This window comes from Sinocyclocheilus grahami, unplaced genomic scaffold (genome assembly GCF_001515645.1).
Source record: "Sinocyclocheilus grahami isolate Dianchi unplaced genomic scaffold, SAMN03320097.WGS_v1.1 scaffold112.1, whole genome shotgun sequence".
Lineage (NCBI taxonomy): Eukaryota > Metazoa > Chordata > Actinopteri > Cypriniformes > Cyprinidae > Sinocyclocheilus > Sinocyclocheilus grahami.
Genome location: NW_015505291.1, coordinates 754,975 through 773,709, shown reverse-complemented (window position 1 = coordinate 773,709; position 18,735 = coordinate 754,975). Strand labels below are relative to the sequence as shown.

The following is an 18,735-nucleotide window of genomic DNA, read 5'->3' as shown; positions in this document are numbered from 1 at the left end:
TTGCTCTTCAGTGATGTAACACAATACGCTTCTCAGATGTTTATTTCAGTCAGCTGTCAGAGAGCCGTGATGAAAGAGAGCAGTAATTTGTAGAAAGCGCAGCCTGTCTAGTCACGGCCTAATGGGACCACAGGACACTGTCATTGCTCTAAAACTCTATACCCCAGAGAGAAAAACAGACAGCGGAAGAAAGACAAGTAAAAAAGGTTGAAAAAAAAGAAATATGGATGGGGAGTAAGAAATACTGTACACTTTCTATGAATCTATACACACACAATATGTGACCCTGGACCCCAAAACCAGTCTTAAGTGTCAATTTTTCGAAATTGAGATTTATACATCATCTGAAATTTGAATAAGCTTTCCGCTGATGTATGGCTTGTTAGGATAGGACAATATTTGGCCGAGATACAACTATTTGAAAATCTGGAATCTGAGGGTGCAAAAAAATCTAAATATTGAGAAAATCGCCTTTAAAGTTGTCCAAATGAAGTTCTTAGCAATGCACATTACTAATCAAAAATTAAGTTTTGATATATTTACAGTAGGAAATTTACAAAATATCTTCATGGAACATGGTTTTTACTTAACGTCCTAATGATAAAAGAAAAATCAATCATTTTGACCCATACAATGTATTGTTGGCTATTTCTACAAATATACCCCAGCGACTTAAGACTTTGAGATTAAGATCTTAAGATTTTGTGGTCCAGGGTCACATATTAGGCTTTATAAACAACACTGATAATGTAAATCACCATCTTATAACTAATTATATGGTTGCTATTTTTCTCAGGAGCAAAGTTATAATATGTAATTTGAATGTATGAAAGTATACATTAATAATCATAAACAGACTTCATAAAAAGTGTTTCCAGCAAAATGAACAGTGAATGTATCAACAAGTTAAAGACCTGATGGTTCAAAGATAGAGACGTCTCGAGACGGCTAAAGAAAGAGAGAGTGAGAGATTGAAACGCTGTGAGAAGAGAAGAAAGCATTCAGGATGGGGGGATGAGAGAGCATGTGACAGAAGTGCTCGTCTGTCGTCCCTCCTCAGGGCAGGAATCAGTCCTCACAGAGCAGGTATGTACCCGCTTTGATCTCTAAACACACATACAAAAAAACACACATTGTCACACGCTCTCAAACATTTTAATACACGTGCACACAGCAGGGTTATTAAGTTTTATTGTGGTTGTCAATTTCAGTTTACTTCCACTGAGTTGTAATGGTGCATAAATAGTTGAGTTTTTGATTTTAACTACATTAATTTACATACATACATTTTAGATCAAAGGTCTTCAACCCTGCTCCTGGGGACCCACTGTCCTGCAAAGTTTAGCTTCAACCCTAATCAAATTTTTTTTTCTCGAAGAATCTCATATGCTCACCAAAGCTCCATTTATTAAATCAAAAATACAGTAAAGATAGTAATATTCCTGCAATTTAAAATAACTATTTTCTATTTTAATTTTAAAACGTAATTTATTCCTGTGAAGCAAAGCTGAATTTTCAGCATCATTTCTCCAGTCTTCAGTGTCACATGATCCTTCAGATATTATTCTAATATGCTGATTTACTGCTCAAGAAACATTTCTTAATATCATCAATGTTAAAAACAGCTGTTAATTAAGAAGTTAAAAAGCAGAAAGTAAAAAAAAAAGTATTTGATCATTTATTTGAAAAAGAAATGCTTTTGTAACATTAGAAATGTCTTTACTGTCACTTTTGATTAATTTAAAACATCCTTGCTGAATTAAAGTATTAATTTCTTATTCACATTCATTTTTTGACCCCAAACAAGCAAGTGATGGGTAGAGAAGTGAAGTCAGGCTGTCTGTGAATCTTACCAGTGTACATGTGATCATTACGATCCAGACTGAGAGAAAGTGTCTATGAATACAGACGGATAAAGAAAGGATGCAAACAAGACATGACAAAGATGAGAAGTCACTGAGGTGACATGAGGGTGGAAGAATATGTGTTATACGAAGAGACAGACAGAATGTAATGTGCTCTTAACCTTGATGGGATAATAACAGGTGGTGATGAATATGTGATGCAAAATCCTCTGTCTCAGGCAGAGACTGGCACCTGCTGGTCACTTGGCTTCATTCAGGACAACAGTGCTAACATGCAGCAATGTAACATAAAACCGTTCAAAAGTTTGGGCTCAGCAGGATTTTTCCTGAGTAAATTAATACTTGTATTTAGCAAGGATGCATTATATTGATCCAAAGTGACAGTAAAGACTTTTAGAATGTTACAAAAGGTTTCAGTAAATTTGTGATAATAATATGAATTGCTTCTTGACATTTCTGAAGGATCACGTGACACTGAAAACTGAAGTAATGATGCTGAAAATTCAGTTTTGCACCAAGAATAAATTACGTTTGGAAATATATTAAAACAGAAAACAGTATATAATATAATAATAATAATTTCACAATATTACTGCATTACTGTATTTTTGATTAAATAAATGCTGCTTTGGTGAGCATATGAAACTCCTTTCCAAAACATTAAAAATCCCACCAACCCCAAACTTTTGAACGGCACTGTAATACACAGCATTTCCTCTTTTATAATTGTGTGAACATGGAAAGACTCACTTTTTGAGGGGTTTTGATGGGGCTCTTTTCAACAGCCTTTACCTCTTTGTCGTCGTCACTAAAAAGAAAGAGAAAAATGCATTTGTCAAACAAATAAAAATATAAATGATCCTCTCCTTTCAACAGAGCACAAGTTCACACTGAACAAACATGAATTCTCACTCGTCGTCATCATCATCGTCGTCATCTTCATCACTATCCTCATCTGAGTCTTCATCTGAGTCCATTTTCAACTTTTTCTGAAATGACGGAACACAATCATTGGAAACAGAACAAAGTACATTTTTATAAATCTGAGCATTCCGGCAGTAAAATATGAATGGAAGTGACTGGTGAGATGCTAGAGATGACATTTCTGAAGGATCACGTGACACTGAAAACTGAAGTAATGATGCTGAAAATTCAGTTTTGCACCAAGAATAAATTACGTTTGGAAATATATTAAAACAGAAAACAGTATATAATATAATAATAATAATTTCACAATATTACTGCATTACTGTATTTTTGATTAAATAAATGCTGCTTTGGTGAGCATATGAAACTCCTTTCCAAAACATTAAAAATCCCACCAACCCCAAACTTTTGAACGGCACTGTAATACACAGCATTTCCTCTTTTATAATTGTGTGAACATGGAAAGACTCACTTTTTGAGGGGTTTTGATGGGGCTCTTTTCAACAGCCTTTACCTCTTTGTCGTCGTCACTAAAAAGAAAGAGAAAAATGCATTTGTCAAACAAATAAAAATATAAATTATCCTCTCCTTTCAACAGAGCACAAGTTCACACTGAACAAACATGAATTCTCACTCGTCGTCATCATCATCATCATCGTCGTCATCTTCATCACTATCCTCATCTGAGTCTTCATCTGAGTCCATTTTCAACTTTTTCTGAAATGACGGAACACAATCATTGGAAACAGAACAAAGTACATTTTTATAAATCTGAGCGTTCCGGCAGTAAAATATGAATGGAAGTGACTGGTGAGATGCTAGAGACAGGCACTTTTGCAAGGGTCATGCTAGACGGTCTCTTCACTGGTGATGTATTATTCTCCTCCTCTTCCTCATCCTCATCATCTGATTCCTTCACACCTGAGCAAACCACAGAGATCTCCAGACATCAATAACTTTGATTTAAATAAAAACAAAATTCGTCTTTCGTATGAGACGTTAAACTGAGGTCCTGACTCTCTGTGGTCATTAAAAATCCCATGGCACTTCTCGTAAAGAGTAGGGGTGTAACCCCGGTGTCCTGGCCAAATTACCCCCCTGGTCTTTGTCAATCATGGCCTCCTAATAATCCCCAACCACTTGATTGGCTCTATGACTTTCTCTCCTCTCCACCTGTAGCTGGTGTGTGGTGAGCGCACTGGCGCCGTTGTCCTGTGGCTGCCGTCGCATCATCCAAGTGGATGCTGCACACTGGTGGTGGTTGATGAGAGACCCCCCCCTCCCATGATTTTAAATCATGATTGATATATAAATGCATCATTCATTCATTCAAAACAACGTCACATGTCCACATTTTGTGACTAAACCAATCTGACATATATAAGTGGAAGCCTAAATGCTGCACTCATTTAATATCTGGAGAATAGAGCTGACATGTTGAAAGTGTCTGAACAGCATGTGCAAACATATGGAAGCGATTATATCAGAGAAAATGGTGTCACATGGTGCTGGTTAATTCATTTTGAGTCCGTATGGAGAGTGAAGGGCCCTTCCAGACGGCCAGATTACTCCCATGGACGTCGCAACAGGTTGAGAGGATCATTTCATCAGAGAGAAGAGAAGAGTAAACAAGAGAGAGGCAAAAGACACATCTGGGAAATGGTTTTCCTAAACTGGTCGTGTTCAGTCCTAACCAATGAGAAAAGACAAAAGGTACTCACTGACGAAATGCTGACCGCTGATGTAGACCGGCCCCCCTCCGGACTGCAGGCGAAAGGACACAGGAGGCGTGACCTCAAAACCTCCCAGACTTAGCTAGAGGTAACACGCAGACACACATATTGTTGTAATCCAAACTAGGTGAGAATGATCAAACACAACAATAGCAAAACATATTATTCATGGTCTACTTTTAGAACAAAAAGAAAAACTGTTTAGAACACAAAACATAGCTTATTCAACGAAAATCTTGAACTTGCCACATTTTTTTTTTTTTTTTTTTAAAGTAATACTTTTATCCAGCAAGGATGCATTAAATTGATCAAAAGTGACAGTACAGAAATATATAATGTTATAAAAGATTTATATTTCAAACACATGCTATTTCAAATAAATAAATGAATGCTGTTTCACATAAATGTTCTTTCTAATAATTCCTAAAGGGATGTATCCTGGTTTACAAAAAAAATATAAAGCAGCACAACTGTTTTCAACACTGATCATAATATTATTCAACGAAAATCTTGAACTTGCCACATTTTTTTTTTTTGTTGAAAAAGTAATACTTTTATTCAGCAAGGATGCATTAAATTGATCAAAAGTGACAGTACAGAAATATATAATGTTATAAAAGATTTATATTTCAAACACATGCTATTTCAAATAAATAAATGAATGCTGTTTCACATAAATGTTCTTTCTAATAATTCCTAAAGGGATGTATCCTGGTTTACAAAAAAAATATAAAGCAGCACAACTGTTTTCAACACTGATAATAATAAGAAATGTTTTTTGAGCAGCAAATCAGCATATTAGAATGATTTCTGAAGGATCATGGGGCACTGTAGACTGGGGTAATGATGCTGGAAACTCTATTTTGCATCACAGGAATGAATTACATTTTAAAATATATTAAAATTGAAAACAGCTATTCCAAATTGTAATAATATTTAACAATATTACCATTACTGTATTTTGGATCAAATAAACGCAGCTTTGGTACAGCTGCACGATTCTGGATAAATTGAGAATCACAATTTTTTTTTTGTCTCAAATAGTGATCACGAATCTCCCACAATTCTGAACTAAACAAAATAATGTGACAAAATATTATTGCTAAAGTCGATTTAAAAGTTTTGAATGAATTATTTAAAAATGTCATAATTTAATATATTTAATACACCAATTTTTAATATTAAAATTATGAAAAAGTGGTCTGAATGAATGATTCAAAGGACTCATAAAAATATTACTGGATCAATCAGCGTTTTTGAACGAATCTCTTGAATGAATGATTCAATGACAAAGACATTTTTTAACAGACTAATGCATTCGACACAAATGTTATTTGAAGCACCAGTTACTTTCCAAAGGGGATTTGATCGCTACCATAGACATAAACGTTTATATCTAAACTATAAACTTTCATCCCAGAGACTGGGGTAATGATGCTGGAAACTCTATTTTGCATCACAGGAATGAATTACATTTTAAAATATATTAAAATTGAAAACAGCTATTCCAAATTGTAATAATATTTAACAATATTACCATTACTGTATTTTGGATCAAATAAACGCAGCTTTGGTACAGCTGCACGATTCTGGATAAATTGAGAATCACAATTTTTTTTTTGTCTCAAATAGTGATCACGAATCTCCCACAATTCTGAACTAAACAAAATAATGTGACAAAATATTATTGCTAAAGTCGATTTAAAAGTTTTGAATGAATTATTTAAAAATGTCATAATTTAATATATTTAATACACCAATTTTTAATATTAAAATTATGAAAAAGTGGTCTGAATGAATGATTCAAAGGACTCATAAAAATATTACTGGATCAATCAGCGTTTTTGAACGAATCTCTTGAATGAATGATTCAATGACAAAGACATTTTTTAACAGACTAATGCATTCGACACAAATGTTATTTGAAGCACCAGTTACTTTCCAAAGGGGATTTGATCGCTACCATAGACATAAACGTTTATATCTAAACTATAAACTTTCATCCCAGTATTTTTGTGATAGTATGAAACATGGTACATGTCTGCTCTCTGTGTCAGCGACAGCGCAAACACACATTTGAATGTTCTTTGAAAGGTTTAACAGACAAGGGCAAATCGTTGTCATTTAAAAATGGGATCGCATGGGTGTTTGAATCGAGATTGCGATACCTTTTTAACAATTAATCGTGCAGCTCTAAACTTTGGTAAGAATAATAGACCTCTGTCAAAACCACTAAAAACCCAAACTTTTGAACAGTAGTATAAATTATTGAATATTAAAACATATACTACTAAGTGTTTATAATCAGACAATTTTGTGCTAAAATCAGATGATAAATGATTCCCACCACAAACATCCAAACAAGATTGGTTTCTCAGAAAGAATTCACGACTGGGATCCGTCCTGATCATTCCATGCCAGTACATTAGGCCTTCAGCGAAACATCAGCACAATTGCACAACTCGCGAAATACAAGCCACGGCCAACAATTCTGAATGAACATTCCACTGCGCCAGGCAACGGCACTTGCATCGATGGCAACCAGATGTAAACAGCTGAGGGCGCGATGGTCTGCTTAATGCTTTAAATGACAGCTATGTAACTGTTGTAATTATGTTGAATGGCGAACAATCCCTCACGTCCAAAATCATCTCAGATGATCTGTTTCAACACAAATGCTGACTGATGAGTTGATTGTCTCCCGAGCAATCGAGACAAAACCTTGTAATTAAGGTACAATTATTGCTCAAGTCAGATATCCCGGGGCGTTTTCTAATTTGGGGATTGAATAAACTGAATAAAATCCAAGATCTTACAGACAGAGTTGAAATAACACAAAAAAAGAGCTTACAGGTTTGGACATAACAGCAGCTATGTCCTAAAATAGATGACCTCAAGTGTAAAAACGAATAAGCCACCATTAAAAACTCCACCCACTGAACTAATCAAGCCAGCAGTTGGTATCTATCAGAACACAAAAAGAGTTGCAAACTCTGCGTTCTGATCGCTCTGAACCATAAAACACAGATTCCTCCCAGAGCTCTTTGGAAATGCTCACATTTTCCATAGCTGATATAAAACAGAGGCGAATATGTGCTGATGTCATGGAGAGTTTGTGCCTGCTGTCCTGATGATGCAACGATGGCCCAGCCCCTTCCAAAAACAATCTGTCAATCACAACTTGACCAGCCTCGGCACAGCTGGAAATTTTTATTAGACACATTATTCCAATACCATAAAACACCCATAACAGGCATCCCTCCACAGTAAAAATCCATATTCAAGATGTTATTGAGGGCATAATAACAACTGGCTGCTAGTAATCTCTTTTTATTTTACAAAACGAATTAGAGTACACTTGTAGTATCATCCGCAATATTCATTTCTACCACACTACTTGAAAACTTTTTCTATCGCAAAAAGTGAGCTGAAGTGAAAGTCTCTAAATTTGGGAAACCTACAGGCAAAAACATTGCGTTTCTTCCATGCACTGATCAGTTTTGCCATTTTGGTCTATTTGGCTTCTCATAATGTGATTTTTCAGACTAGTGGAAGGAAAACAAAGAAAAGTGTGTGTTGTCTTGAATACAGATTAATATCAATTATCAGTGTGTACTTACAATAGAGTTAGGGTTAATTGCTTGTAATGTAACTGTTGTGTGAAGATTACATGATCTAGGAACTTTGTACAGTCTGCAACTTTGTACACTGCACTATTAATAACCAAAGCCAAGTAGAGTAACTTATAAATTATATAGTTATAATTAGGTAGATGGACACACAGTTTCTCTTCATGACACACAAAACTGTAAACAAAGAACACTTACAGAAGGCAGAACGGACGGCTTCAGTACAGCAAGAGTGATTTTGGTCGTTTTACCATCGTAAGTCAATCCCTCCATCTCCACGGTGTGGAATTTATCCTCCGCCTCAGCACCCAAACACACCTGAGAGCACACGTGAAGAGAGGAAACTGGTTTGTTAATGTGAGTTTATGGGCAATCAAAATGATTAATCTACAACATAGCCTAGTTCATTTGCACAGTTATGATGAACACTGACAACAATATTCCTAATACAGAACTGAAAGCAATGTTATAGATTAGAATGTGATTAAACCAGTATAGAATTTTACACTTAACAGAAAAGAATAGAATAGAATAAAATAGTCTGCTACTATTAATTCTATGAATTAAAAGACAATAAGTAAGTGGATTTAGAGTTTCAGTGAAATCGTTTATAAATAAATGTAGCGATTTACAGGAGTTAAAAAATCATTAATAACTTACTGCACGCGCTGATTTCAGGAAACATGAAAATGGTCAATCCCTCCATCTCCACGGTGTGGAATTTATCCTCCGCCTCAGCACCCAAACACACCTGAGAGCACACGTGAAGAGAGGAAACTGGTTTGTTAATGTGAGTTTATGGGCAATCAAAATGATTAATCTACAACATAGCCTAGTTAATTTGCACAGTTATGATGAACACTGACAACAATATTCCTAATACAGAACTGAAAGCAATGTTATAGATTAGAATGTGATTAAACCAGTATAGAATTTTACACCTAACAGAAAAGAATAGAATAGAATAAAATAGTCTGCTACTATTAATTCTATGAATTAAAAGACAATAGGTAAGTGGATTTAGAGTTTTAGTGAAATCGTTTATAAATAAATGTAGCGATTTACAGGAGTTAAAAAATCATTAATAACTTACTGCACGCGCTGATTTCAGGAAACATGAAAATTATCATATAATCATGCATTTTTCCAGGAGTAAAGGATTAATTGGGGTTTAATATCATATGTGACCCTGGACCACAAAACCAGTCTTAAGTCGCTGGGGTATTCTTTTAGCAATAATCAAAAAAAACATTGTCTGGGTCAAAATGATCGATTTTTCTTTTATGCCAAAAACTCATTAGGATATTAAGTAAAGATCATGTTCCATGAAGATATTTTGTAAATTTCCTACCGGAAATATATCAAAACTTAATTTTTGATTAGTAATATGCATCGCAAAGAACTTCATTTGGACAACTTTAAAGACGATTTTCTCAGCATTTTGATTTTTTTGCACCCTCAGATTCCAGATTTTCAAATAGTTGTATCTCAGCCAAATATTGTCCAATCCTAACAAACCATACATCAATGGACAGCTTATTTATTCAGATTTTCATTATGTATATAATTTATATGTATAAAATACCCGTATGACTGGTTTTGTGGTCACATATATGAAAAAGAACAAAATAGAATAGAACTATAGAGGACAAGAAAGAATATTATTTTTAAAGTGCTACAGAAAAGGGCAAATATACAGGACAAATCAAATCGACAACTTTAAAGACGATTTTCTCAGCATTTTGATTTTTTTGCACCCTCAGATTCCAGATTTTCAAATAGTTGTATCTCAGCCAAATATTGTCCAATCCTAACAAACCATACATCAATGGACAGCTTATTTATTCAGATTTTCATTATGTATATAATTTATATGTATAAAATACCCGTATGACTGGTTTTGTGGTCACATATATGAAAAAGAACAGAATAGAATAGAACTATAGAGGACAAGAAAGAATATTATTTTTAAAGTGCTACAGAAAAGGGCAAATATACAGGACAAATCAAATAAAATAGATTAGGTAAGAATACAATCTTCATTCATTTTATGATTGCACTTCACAACTTCTGCGTTTATCTTTAAGGTAGGACTGATTCAACTATTCCATGCAGAACTGAATATCTGTGATAGTGACTCATTTAATGACATTTCATTATTTCATCTTCCTCACCGCCTTGAGTGACAGCTGATGTTCAGCCTCATCATCATCCAACTCAACTTTGTGCTCCTTCTTATCAGCTTTCAACGAGCAACCTGTAGGAAGAAGCCATGGATGTATTGCGTGGATGTATTTTCCCCTAAAATTTACATTTTTACAAACAACATCCTTTATGAAGGCTGTAGGCACGAGATCATAATAAATAAAGGGGGGAAATAAATACTCCTACTCCTCTTATTCAGAATATTTTTTAAATAAAAAAGAAAATAACATTTGAGCTCACATCAACATTAGGCTATAAACAAAGGCAAACTCAATGCATGAGGCTAGTAGCTGCATTAGCCACAACTCTTTTATTGAACTGCAATACCGCAGCAGACGCATGTCATATGAATGCATAATACTAATTATCGCATATATATATATATATATATATTTATATATATATGATTATGCAACATGAGATTTTTTTTCAGCTCACCAAATAAATACATCTGAGGTCGGCTGAGATCTTTAATGTTATCCTCCATTTTTGCGCCACAGACGGTCCTGTTAATCGTAGTTCCGGCGTGTGGATTGACACTTGAATGGACGAATGAGAGTGCACAGTGGGCGGGCTTTTGAACCAGTTGTCCAATAGCATTCGACCTTGGTGGTAAAGTAAACTGCTCTTTGTTTGCATTTTCTTGCTTTCAGTACCCAATTTATCCGCTAGATAACGCCATATAATAACTATTCAGTACGCTTGCCTCTGTTCATCCATCAATACATTCTCCAAACAGCTTGTCCTCTGTAGTCTTCCCCCCCCCCAAAAAATAATATTAATATAATGAGCCGAATGCTTTATTGTGATGATTTAATGCAACTTGACATCCATCCCAATAACAAAAGAAGAAGAATTTATTTGTATTATTATTAAAATCATTGTTAAAATTGAAATGCCAATACAATTATTGTCTTCCCAATGTTTTTTTTTTGTTCTGCAAAAGACTTGTTAGTATAAACTATATTAGCAGTATATGAATAAAGATAAATTTGTTTTTGTAATGTGTAGTAATTTTGTAGCAAGCTTGAAAAACACTAACAAACAAAATGTTAAGACCTTTATAGAATATTCTACTCAATTTTTATGAACATACATTCAAAAATTGGTCAGTTGCTATATTAGTAGCAAGTTCCATTAAAGATACTTTATTAATAGTAATTAATAGTAACAAAATTCTACTTAATTTTTATTAACATAGATTATAAAGCTGATTTGAGATCAGCTACAACTAGATGTTTTGCATTGATTCGAAACAGCAAAAGATTCGTGAAGGCGCCTCGTAGTTCACTAGGCCGTGTCGCTTCTCGACTATTTATTAAACTCTTCAGAGGATTTACTTGATTTCTCATTCACGAGAACAAAGCTTTTTGCTTTGTTAAGAGGTGACAGCCATAAAAAAGGACGAAGTTAATCGCTTCCACCCTTCATGAAGGCTCCCGGTGTAAACAGCCATCTTGAAAGAAAACAGTTCAAACAGGCAGCACTTTAACATGAGTGACCCGTATATACATAAAGACATGCCGGTCCGATTACACACCTCAAAACACATGCATGCCTGTCGGATCTCACGGTTTTACAGAGCTCTTCTATAGTCGCTGGGTCCTGTCAACACTTTGCTTAATATTCACATAAACAATTATTTCTCATAAATCCACTAAAGGAGGGTGCAGACTTAATAAACATCTTTAGTATGGGGTATTTACCAACAGAAAACTGGTTGTACACTGACAAGCTGTTTAATATTAAGAGTTTGTGAAATAAATGAACTTTTCCACGACATTCTAATTTATTGAGATGTAGGCCTATATGAAACCTCTAAATTATCAACAGAATAAAAACTTTGCTGAAAAACCTGTTGCACAGAATCCACTGCACACCTTCTGTTGTCTGATTGACAATTTATACATGTAATGTGTTTAATGTGGGGTTTTTTTCTCAAATCTTTACTGAAATGTATATTGTTATTAATATTTCAAGATAATCATTTACTGGACTGAAACACCATGGGTTTACTTGATTATCCATACTTTATATTATATCTATATATATATATATCCATGTGTGTGTGTGAGTAGTACTTAAACATTCTCACTTAAATGTTCCATTGCAAAAAATTTGACTATTCTGATTATTATTTCATATGGCAGGCTTTACGGAGTTCATAGGCCTGTCTTTCATACTTTATTAGTAATGACGATTTCAGTTCTCAAATATTTTCCTAACTTCTCGCTTTCACAGAAATGTTTTCCCAGACCTGTATCTCTTTCTGGAAGAAAACCATAACTGATTTTCCCAAATGCAGATGAGCAGATCAGCCATTTAGATCCGTCAGTAAAACAACTACAGGTATATCAGATGCGTTGTGTGTTGCTTTGCTGTGGTGACACTCTTGATGGCCCGACATTTGGTAGAGATTGTTCCACAGATGCTATGAAAAAGCTTTATTATGTTACATTAAATTGTATAGTGAGTGTCCCATAGTACTCCATTCTTTTATTGATAAAAAGAAATACAATGCTTTTGGAGGGCTTGAGGGATTAGACACATAGATAGCCATCACTGCATCTGTTTAAAGATAAAAAATAACGTCAATACAGTCTATTTGAAGCACACCAACACTCTTAAAATTAAGCAACCTGATTTGGTCAGATTCATTCAATCATATTAAATTATATTTTTGACTTAAATACAAGTAGTTCATTTGGATGTCACAACACAAAATGCATTTTTAGGTTACCTGAAAAATAAAACATTTTATAAAAAATCTATTCATAATGTGTTATTTGAATGTCTTCAACTTCAGAAACAGTTTGCAAGTTGTTAATATGTTTAATTCGCTTGCCTGAGAGCAAAATTGGAAAATGAATTTTAAAACAGGCCAATCACACAAATCCAGCAGAATTATTGTTCCCGTTGAAATATGCTTGTTTTCCAGCTATGTTCCCTGCCTGTGGTTTGTGCAACTGCTGGTTCTTTTCTGTAAGCCACAGGCTGTAGAGCGCTGTAATCAGTTTAGCTCTTTAGCATTTCCTGGGAGATGCAGTCGTGTGTAGAACAGAAAGTAAAGGATCATTTGCTGCGAATAAAACTGCTATGATTCCACATCCCCTCCGTGTTACGTGGGTATCACTCTACTGTGGTAACCAATGAGGAAACTGCTGTTTTGACTGCCGTCTTGGCTCACAGAGATCCCATCAGTTGTTTACGCCCTTACGGTGTCTGGGTGGACATGGGTGATGAATGCTTTCAAAATACTTGTCAAGGACTTGTTTTTTGTATACAAACTGTACTAACAGGTTCTCACCAGCTGCTTTTTACAAGTTGACAATGACTGATGATTTGGGCTGAATATAGGTAGTAGTAAAATTCAAAGTGGCATGTTTTTATCAATGTTAAAATAAGCCATTTGTTGTTTGATTTCCCTGAAAAATGGTGGTGGTACTATCAAAACGTTGTTCTGTTTTAGCATCCCAATCAGCCCAATATTGGCTCAACCAATTGAATGAGTTTAAACTCGTAAAAATAAAGGTTCAAACGGGGTGTAATGTCAAAGAAGAACCTTTTGTGGTTCCTCAAAGAACCATTCAATGAATAGTTCTCAACCATTTCAAATCTAAAGAACCGTTTTCCACTATAAATGCAATGGAAAGATTTCATAGATTTAAAGGTTCTCACATGGAACTATCAATGCCAATAAAGAGCCTTTATTTTTAAGAGTGTTAGGAATAGCATTATTTCTGCTGTTCTATATTCGGTAGTTGTGCAAAAATGGCACATTCCACCATTTATAGTATTCTAAATGAATTTTACACAGGATGAAACGGAAGGCTTAGAAGTCACAATTCTTTTTAATATAAAACACCTTTAAACGTCACGTCATGAAGAATCCATAGAGAGCGCCTCCATAATTGCTTCCAAAGTGCGTTTTAGGAAGGACTCCAGCTTGACAGAACTAATAGTTTTTAGTCCATCTCTTCATACAGGAAATGTAGAGAACATGCATCACAAACACATCTTACAAAGTCCAAAGGGAAAAAAAAACACAAATAAAAAGAACAAGAATGAACGAGTCTGGGGTTGAGTCAGTCTCCTTGATGCCAAATGGCACGTAGACAAACAGTCGTCTTGATGGGTGAAATTCATCAGACAGCTTTGCGGTTTTGGGTTGGAAAGGACAAAGCCCCTCCTTCTCTTAGATGGGTAGCTGAAGAAAGAGGAACGAGAATGTAGCGTAAGGGACGAGCAAATGACCAGTCAGATTCAGGTGGGAATGAAAATGTGAACTTGGTGTGCTTGTGTTTGTTTTGATTCCACTTTAATTGGGCTTTTTGTTCCATGCCTAGACTTAAATATGCATGTTTCTGAAAAATGATAAACAAATACAGAAAAATACAGTTCAGTTTGTTAGTGGGTTTATCTAGCAGTTTTTATCACAGACTCTAAGCTGATCCTGTCAAAAATCGTCGAATTTGAATAGAATCTTTCCATATATGAGTGGAAAAGGTGTTTTTGCACAGCTAGATCTCTTCTACCATCTCACAGAAAAAAAACGTATGGCTTGGTACAGATGCTCATGAAGTGAGTCCAAGTGAGAATGTCAGAGATCCGCCTAAATTACGTTCTAACTGGCGTCCTATAAAATCCTTTCTCAATTAACTAGCACACATGAGAGTTGTGGGTCAGACCACAGATGCGACTGAGGTGACGGACGTCACCTTGTTTTCTTCTGCCCAAGGCTGTAAGTTCTGCAGGGCGTAAAGCGAGGAGTTGTGTAGGCAGAGAGGGTCTTGTTGGTGCGGCTGACTCAGGGTCTTCTGAAAGGCCTCCTGTTGGAGCTGCAGCATTAGACGGTTGGCTTGCTGTCGCTCAGCCTCTCTCTCCTCAGCGGTCTGCCTCCTGTCATCAGAGACGCATGATTGAAGTCAACATGATGTGCAGTGACAGAGACCCTTTTCAAATACAAAAGCGGATTATGTCAACTAACATGTTTATCTGGTGCAGGTCCTAGGCTGGTTTTAATTACCTTGAGAGATCTGAGCTCTCCGCATACACAAAAGACATGTCATGCCTTTGTGGAAAAATAACAATGTGTGTGTGACTAAAGTCATTTTGAATGAAACGCATGAATGTTAATGGTTCTGTACATTTAATAACGCCTTGAATGTGCACATGAGGAGCCTATTGGAGCTGTCAGCGTAAAGATGTGGGTATTATTATATGATAGTACACGACAAAACAATGAATAAACGCTATTTTATTGGTCCGGGGACCTGATATGTACTTTGATATATCAAATATAATTAATCCTTCTACCAGCTACATTAACTTAAAGGGATAGTTCACTCAAAAATGAACATTTTATCATCATTTACTCAACCTTGTGTCATTTGTCAGCGTGATTTTCATTGTATGGACAAAAAACTGTATGAAGACAAAGCAAAGACAGAATTTAAATGTTTGGGTGAACTGTCCCTTTAACGTCAAATTTACCACAAGTTTGTTCAGTTTGAATGAAAAAAAAAAAGTTGATTTGTTATCCCCTTTTCAAGGTTAGAAGGCACAGCTAGACAGAAAACAAATCATTTCGAAACATAAGAGTAACAACAAACAGGCAAATTAAAACATTTATGTCAGGTAACATGAATGAATTTATTTTATTTTACTTATTTTTTTGCACCACCAAAATAATTTTTACAAATATTTTTTTCCCCACATTTTTTGAGATGCTTATTAGGGTAATTTGTAATTCAAATGCAAATGTGTATTGACTTATTTTTTTCTTGAAATAAATTAAAGAATTACCATTTACCTATTTTAGTATGTTATCACATTTAAAATGATAAATGGTTCAATGATCACTGACAGCATGGAAAATGTAAACAGAAACTGTGTGCCTTTCACTCCAGGTTTTCCAGGTTTGTTGTGATGTAAAATTTTCGACTGTAGTCTAGAGACACTTTGAGAATGAAGGATGTATTTGCGTGTCGATCGTACAGGTAACAAGCCTGTGATCAAATGAGCCAAGTGCAATCACATTACAGTGATGCATTTAGCTGTGATGTGTGGCTAATGGACGCCAGGCGGCAGGTATGGAGACCCTCATGGCGGACAGATTTTGTCATGGAGGACGAAGTCATTAGGATGTATGATTTCATGCATTCATGACATCTGAATTCATTCTGAAATAAACGGTTTTCAGTGTTGCTATTGATATTCAGGTTTGGTTGGTATCCAGTTGTGAGGTAAGATTTACCAGAATTTCATTCCCAAGAGGCCATCTAAAAGCAAAAGTGACCGCGCTAATGAATGTTTCCCAGCAGCTTTCAGCAGATACAGATAATTGCTGAATTAAGTTGAGCACCATAAATATTGATGAGTAGGCATACTGAAACAACCATAATACATTTTTATTTGTTAAAGGCCATGACTCAGCTTCATTATAAATGAATCACCTTCAGCCAGCTCTCATCTGCCTATTGCAGCCTGTTGGTAAAACCAAAGGTAAGTAAGCCTGCTCTTAATTAGATTGGGCACTTATTTGCTCCAAAAGAGCCAACAGCAAAAGGTTGAGTAGATTCTGGGGAAAGGATGGACATGCTCTCAATTATTCAGAAGTATAGGTTCAGTACTGCATGGACAGCAAGTTTCCACACAGCCTTTTAAGAGCTTGAACGTTTCTGCTTGGTCAAGGCAATTGGTGTCCAATGTAAAATAAATAAACAAATAAAACGCAAACTTCTGCAAATGTACAGTAGTAGACTATTTTTCCACTAGGCCCTAAATGCCCTTTTCACTTAAGCTCAGTTCTGACTAAATTAGCTGCTTTAGGGAATTATATATAATCAGATATTGACAACAAAAATCATTTGAAAGCCTTGGATTCAGATGTAATCGAAATAATGAATATAAGTTACAACAGGATTTTAAAGCTGTATGGTGAACACAACTATGAAACTACTGCTAAATAGCTATTATTTTCTATTCTTGGACGAGAGGTAGTGTTTAAAAATAATCTATTTTAAATCGAACATATTTTCACTCGCCTCCATTTTGTTCTTCTGTTTTGAAACCAGGTTTTGACCTGAGCATCTGTCATCTTCAAGGCCTTGGCGAGCGTGGCTCGCTCCGCGGACGCCAGGTACTTCTGCCGGTGGAAGCGTTTCTCCAGCTCGCAGATCTGCACGCGGCTGAACGACGTGCGGGGCTTTTTCCGTTTCGGCGGAGTTCGGTTCTGGTACGGATGACCGATCCGTCGTGTCACGGAGAACGGTGAAAGAGCAGCTGAAAAAAACAGGATTTAGCCGTGAGTATAGGTGAAAAATATTTGCATTCAATAACACTGAAAAGAATAACATTCACGAAGAGCCATTCAATTTATGTAGAATTAGGCCGACATCATAGGCCAATTAGTAATGTCATGAAATCTTCATTAAAATAATTGTATGTTAATATAATAATTGTATATTATATAAATGCAAATCAGTTTCTGGATAAAAATGAACGTTATTGCCAATTTTTTTTTTTCAATGTCTTTAATGTATTTTGGAAATCTTAATGGCATTATACCGTCTTAACAAGTGGAAGTAAATTCATGGTCATTAGGGCAGAAACAAACGCACGCCAGGAGGGTCATTCCTGATATGGTGGTCTTTCTGAGCCTATTAACATACATGTGCAGGCTATATTCTGGAACATGTATTTAATTTGATAGATACAAACAAACATCAAAATGAATAATATTGATGGCGCGATATTTCGACGCGCACTTAGAACCTTAAATAGGCTACGTTTCTAACAATACGCTAACGTTTTATGTGATTTGAATTTGGGATTAGTTTTCCTGAACTGAACATAGCGCTCGCTTAACGTTCCGTTGCTATGGTTACCTCAGTCGAAAGTGAATTTTGAATCTTTTTAAAGGGTGGCCATACGGTGACCGAGAAGTGCAGAACAAATCACAATTCTGAAAACAAAAGAACAAATTACAAATGCAAATGCAAGTCTAAAAAACAAATTCGAAAACAAAATAACAAGTCAGAAAACACAAGACAAATCCGAAAACAAATTAACAAGTCAGAGAACACAACTACAAATCAGTCAAACCGGAAGAGGTAGGTACAGTTTGAGACAGTGCCATTGGTTTGGGATTACTCACCGCTGACTGGACGAGACATCTGTCAATCAATGCATACAGGGAAGAACCAGCCGAAGAACAGCAGAGTCGTGGTAGAAAGTTCGGAGATGGTATTAAAGTAGCTCAGTATTTTTTATTCCAGAGTAAGGGCAATTCATACAATACATTTAAACTGAGCTACTTTAATACCATCTCCGAACTTTCTACCACGACTCTGCTGTTCTTCGGCTGGTTCTTCC

The 18,735-nt window shown here is 35.5% G+C and overlaps 3 protein-coding genes across 4 annotated transcripts in view; all 3 read right to left on the bottom strand.

The window, feature by feature from the left end:
- LOC107589113 (nucleophosmin-like) overlaps positions 1-10,869 on the bottom strand; it is a 31,679-nt gene extending 20,810 nt beyond the window's left edge. The window contains exons 1-7 of the mRNA XM_016277461.1: positions 10,798-10,869; positions 10,329-10,411; positions 8,353-8,472; positions 4,514-4,607; positions 3,620-3,713; positions 3,427-3,513; positions 3,265-3,322 (exon numbers count right to left, since the gene is read on the bottom strand). Of these exons, the coding sequence (XP_016132947.1) occupies positions 3,265-3,322; positions 3,427-3,513; positions 3,620-3,713; positions 4,514-4,607; positions 8,353-8,472; positions 10,329-10,411; positions 10,798-10,846 (585 nt within the window). The 5' untranslated portion in view covers positions 10,847-10,869. The remainder of the gene's footprint in view (positions 1-3,264; positions 3,323-3,426; positions 3,514-3,619; positions 3,714-4,513; positions 4,608-8,352; positions 8,473-10,328; positions 10,412-10,797) is intronic.
- LOC107589112 (nucleoplasmin-like protein NO29) lies at positions 921-2,852 on the bottom strand. The gene is made up of 3 exons (XM_016277459.1): positions 2,778-2,852; positions 2,616-2,673; positions 921-1,106 (listed from the first exon to the last, which is right to left on the bottom strand). Exons 1-3 carry the CDS (start codon positions 2,840-2,842, stop codon positions 1,002-1,004), a joined length of 228 nt encoding a protein of 75 aa, XP_016132945.1. The 5' UTR covers positions 2,843-2,852; the 3' UTR covers positions 921-1,001.
- A 3,440-nt stretch (positions 10,870-14,309) lies between the features above and the next one.
- LOC107589150 (T-cell leukemia homeobox protein 3-like) overlaps positions 14,310-18,735 on the bottom strand; it is an 11,022-nt gene continuing 6,596 nt past the window's right edge. The window contains exons 2-4 of one of the 2 annotated variants that reach the window (XM_016277501.1): positions 17,406-17,643; positions 15,078-15,258; positions 14,310-14,566 (exon numbers count right to left, since the gene is read on the bottom strand). In XM_016277501.1, the coding sequence (XP_016132987.1) occupies positions 14,555-14,566; positions 15,078-15,258; positions 17,406-17,643 (431 nt within the window). In that variant the 3' untranslated portion in view covers positions 14,310-14,554. Of the gene's footprint in view, positions 14,567-15,041; positions 15,259-17,405; positions 17,644-18,735 lie in introns of those variants that run through there. The other variant, XM_016277499.1, reaches the window with a different exon arrangement.

Bases quoted from the DNA above. Each gene is read 5' to 3' on its own strand.
- LOC107589112 (XM_016277459.1), bottom strand. From the start codon at position 2,842: ATGGACTCAGATGAAGACTCAGATGAGGATAGTGATGAAGATGACGAC. The intron at 2,674-2,777 runs GTGAGAATTCAT...CTTTCTTTTTAG, and splicing joins GACGATGATGATGACGACGA to TGACGACGACAAAGAGGTAA. The intron at 1,107-2,615 runs GTGAGTCTTTCC...ATGTGTGTTTAG, and splicing joins CCATCAAAACCCCTCAAAAA to AGATCAAAGCGGGTACATAC.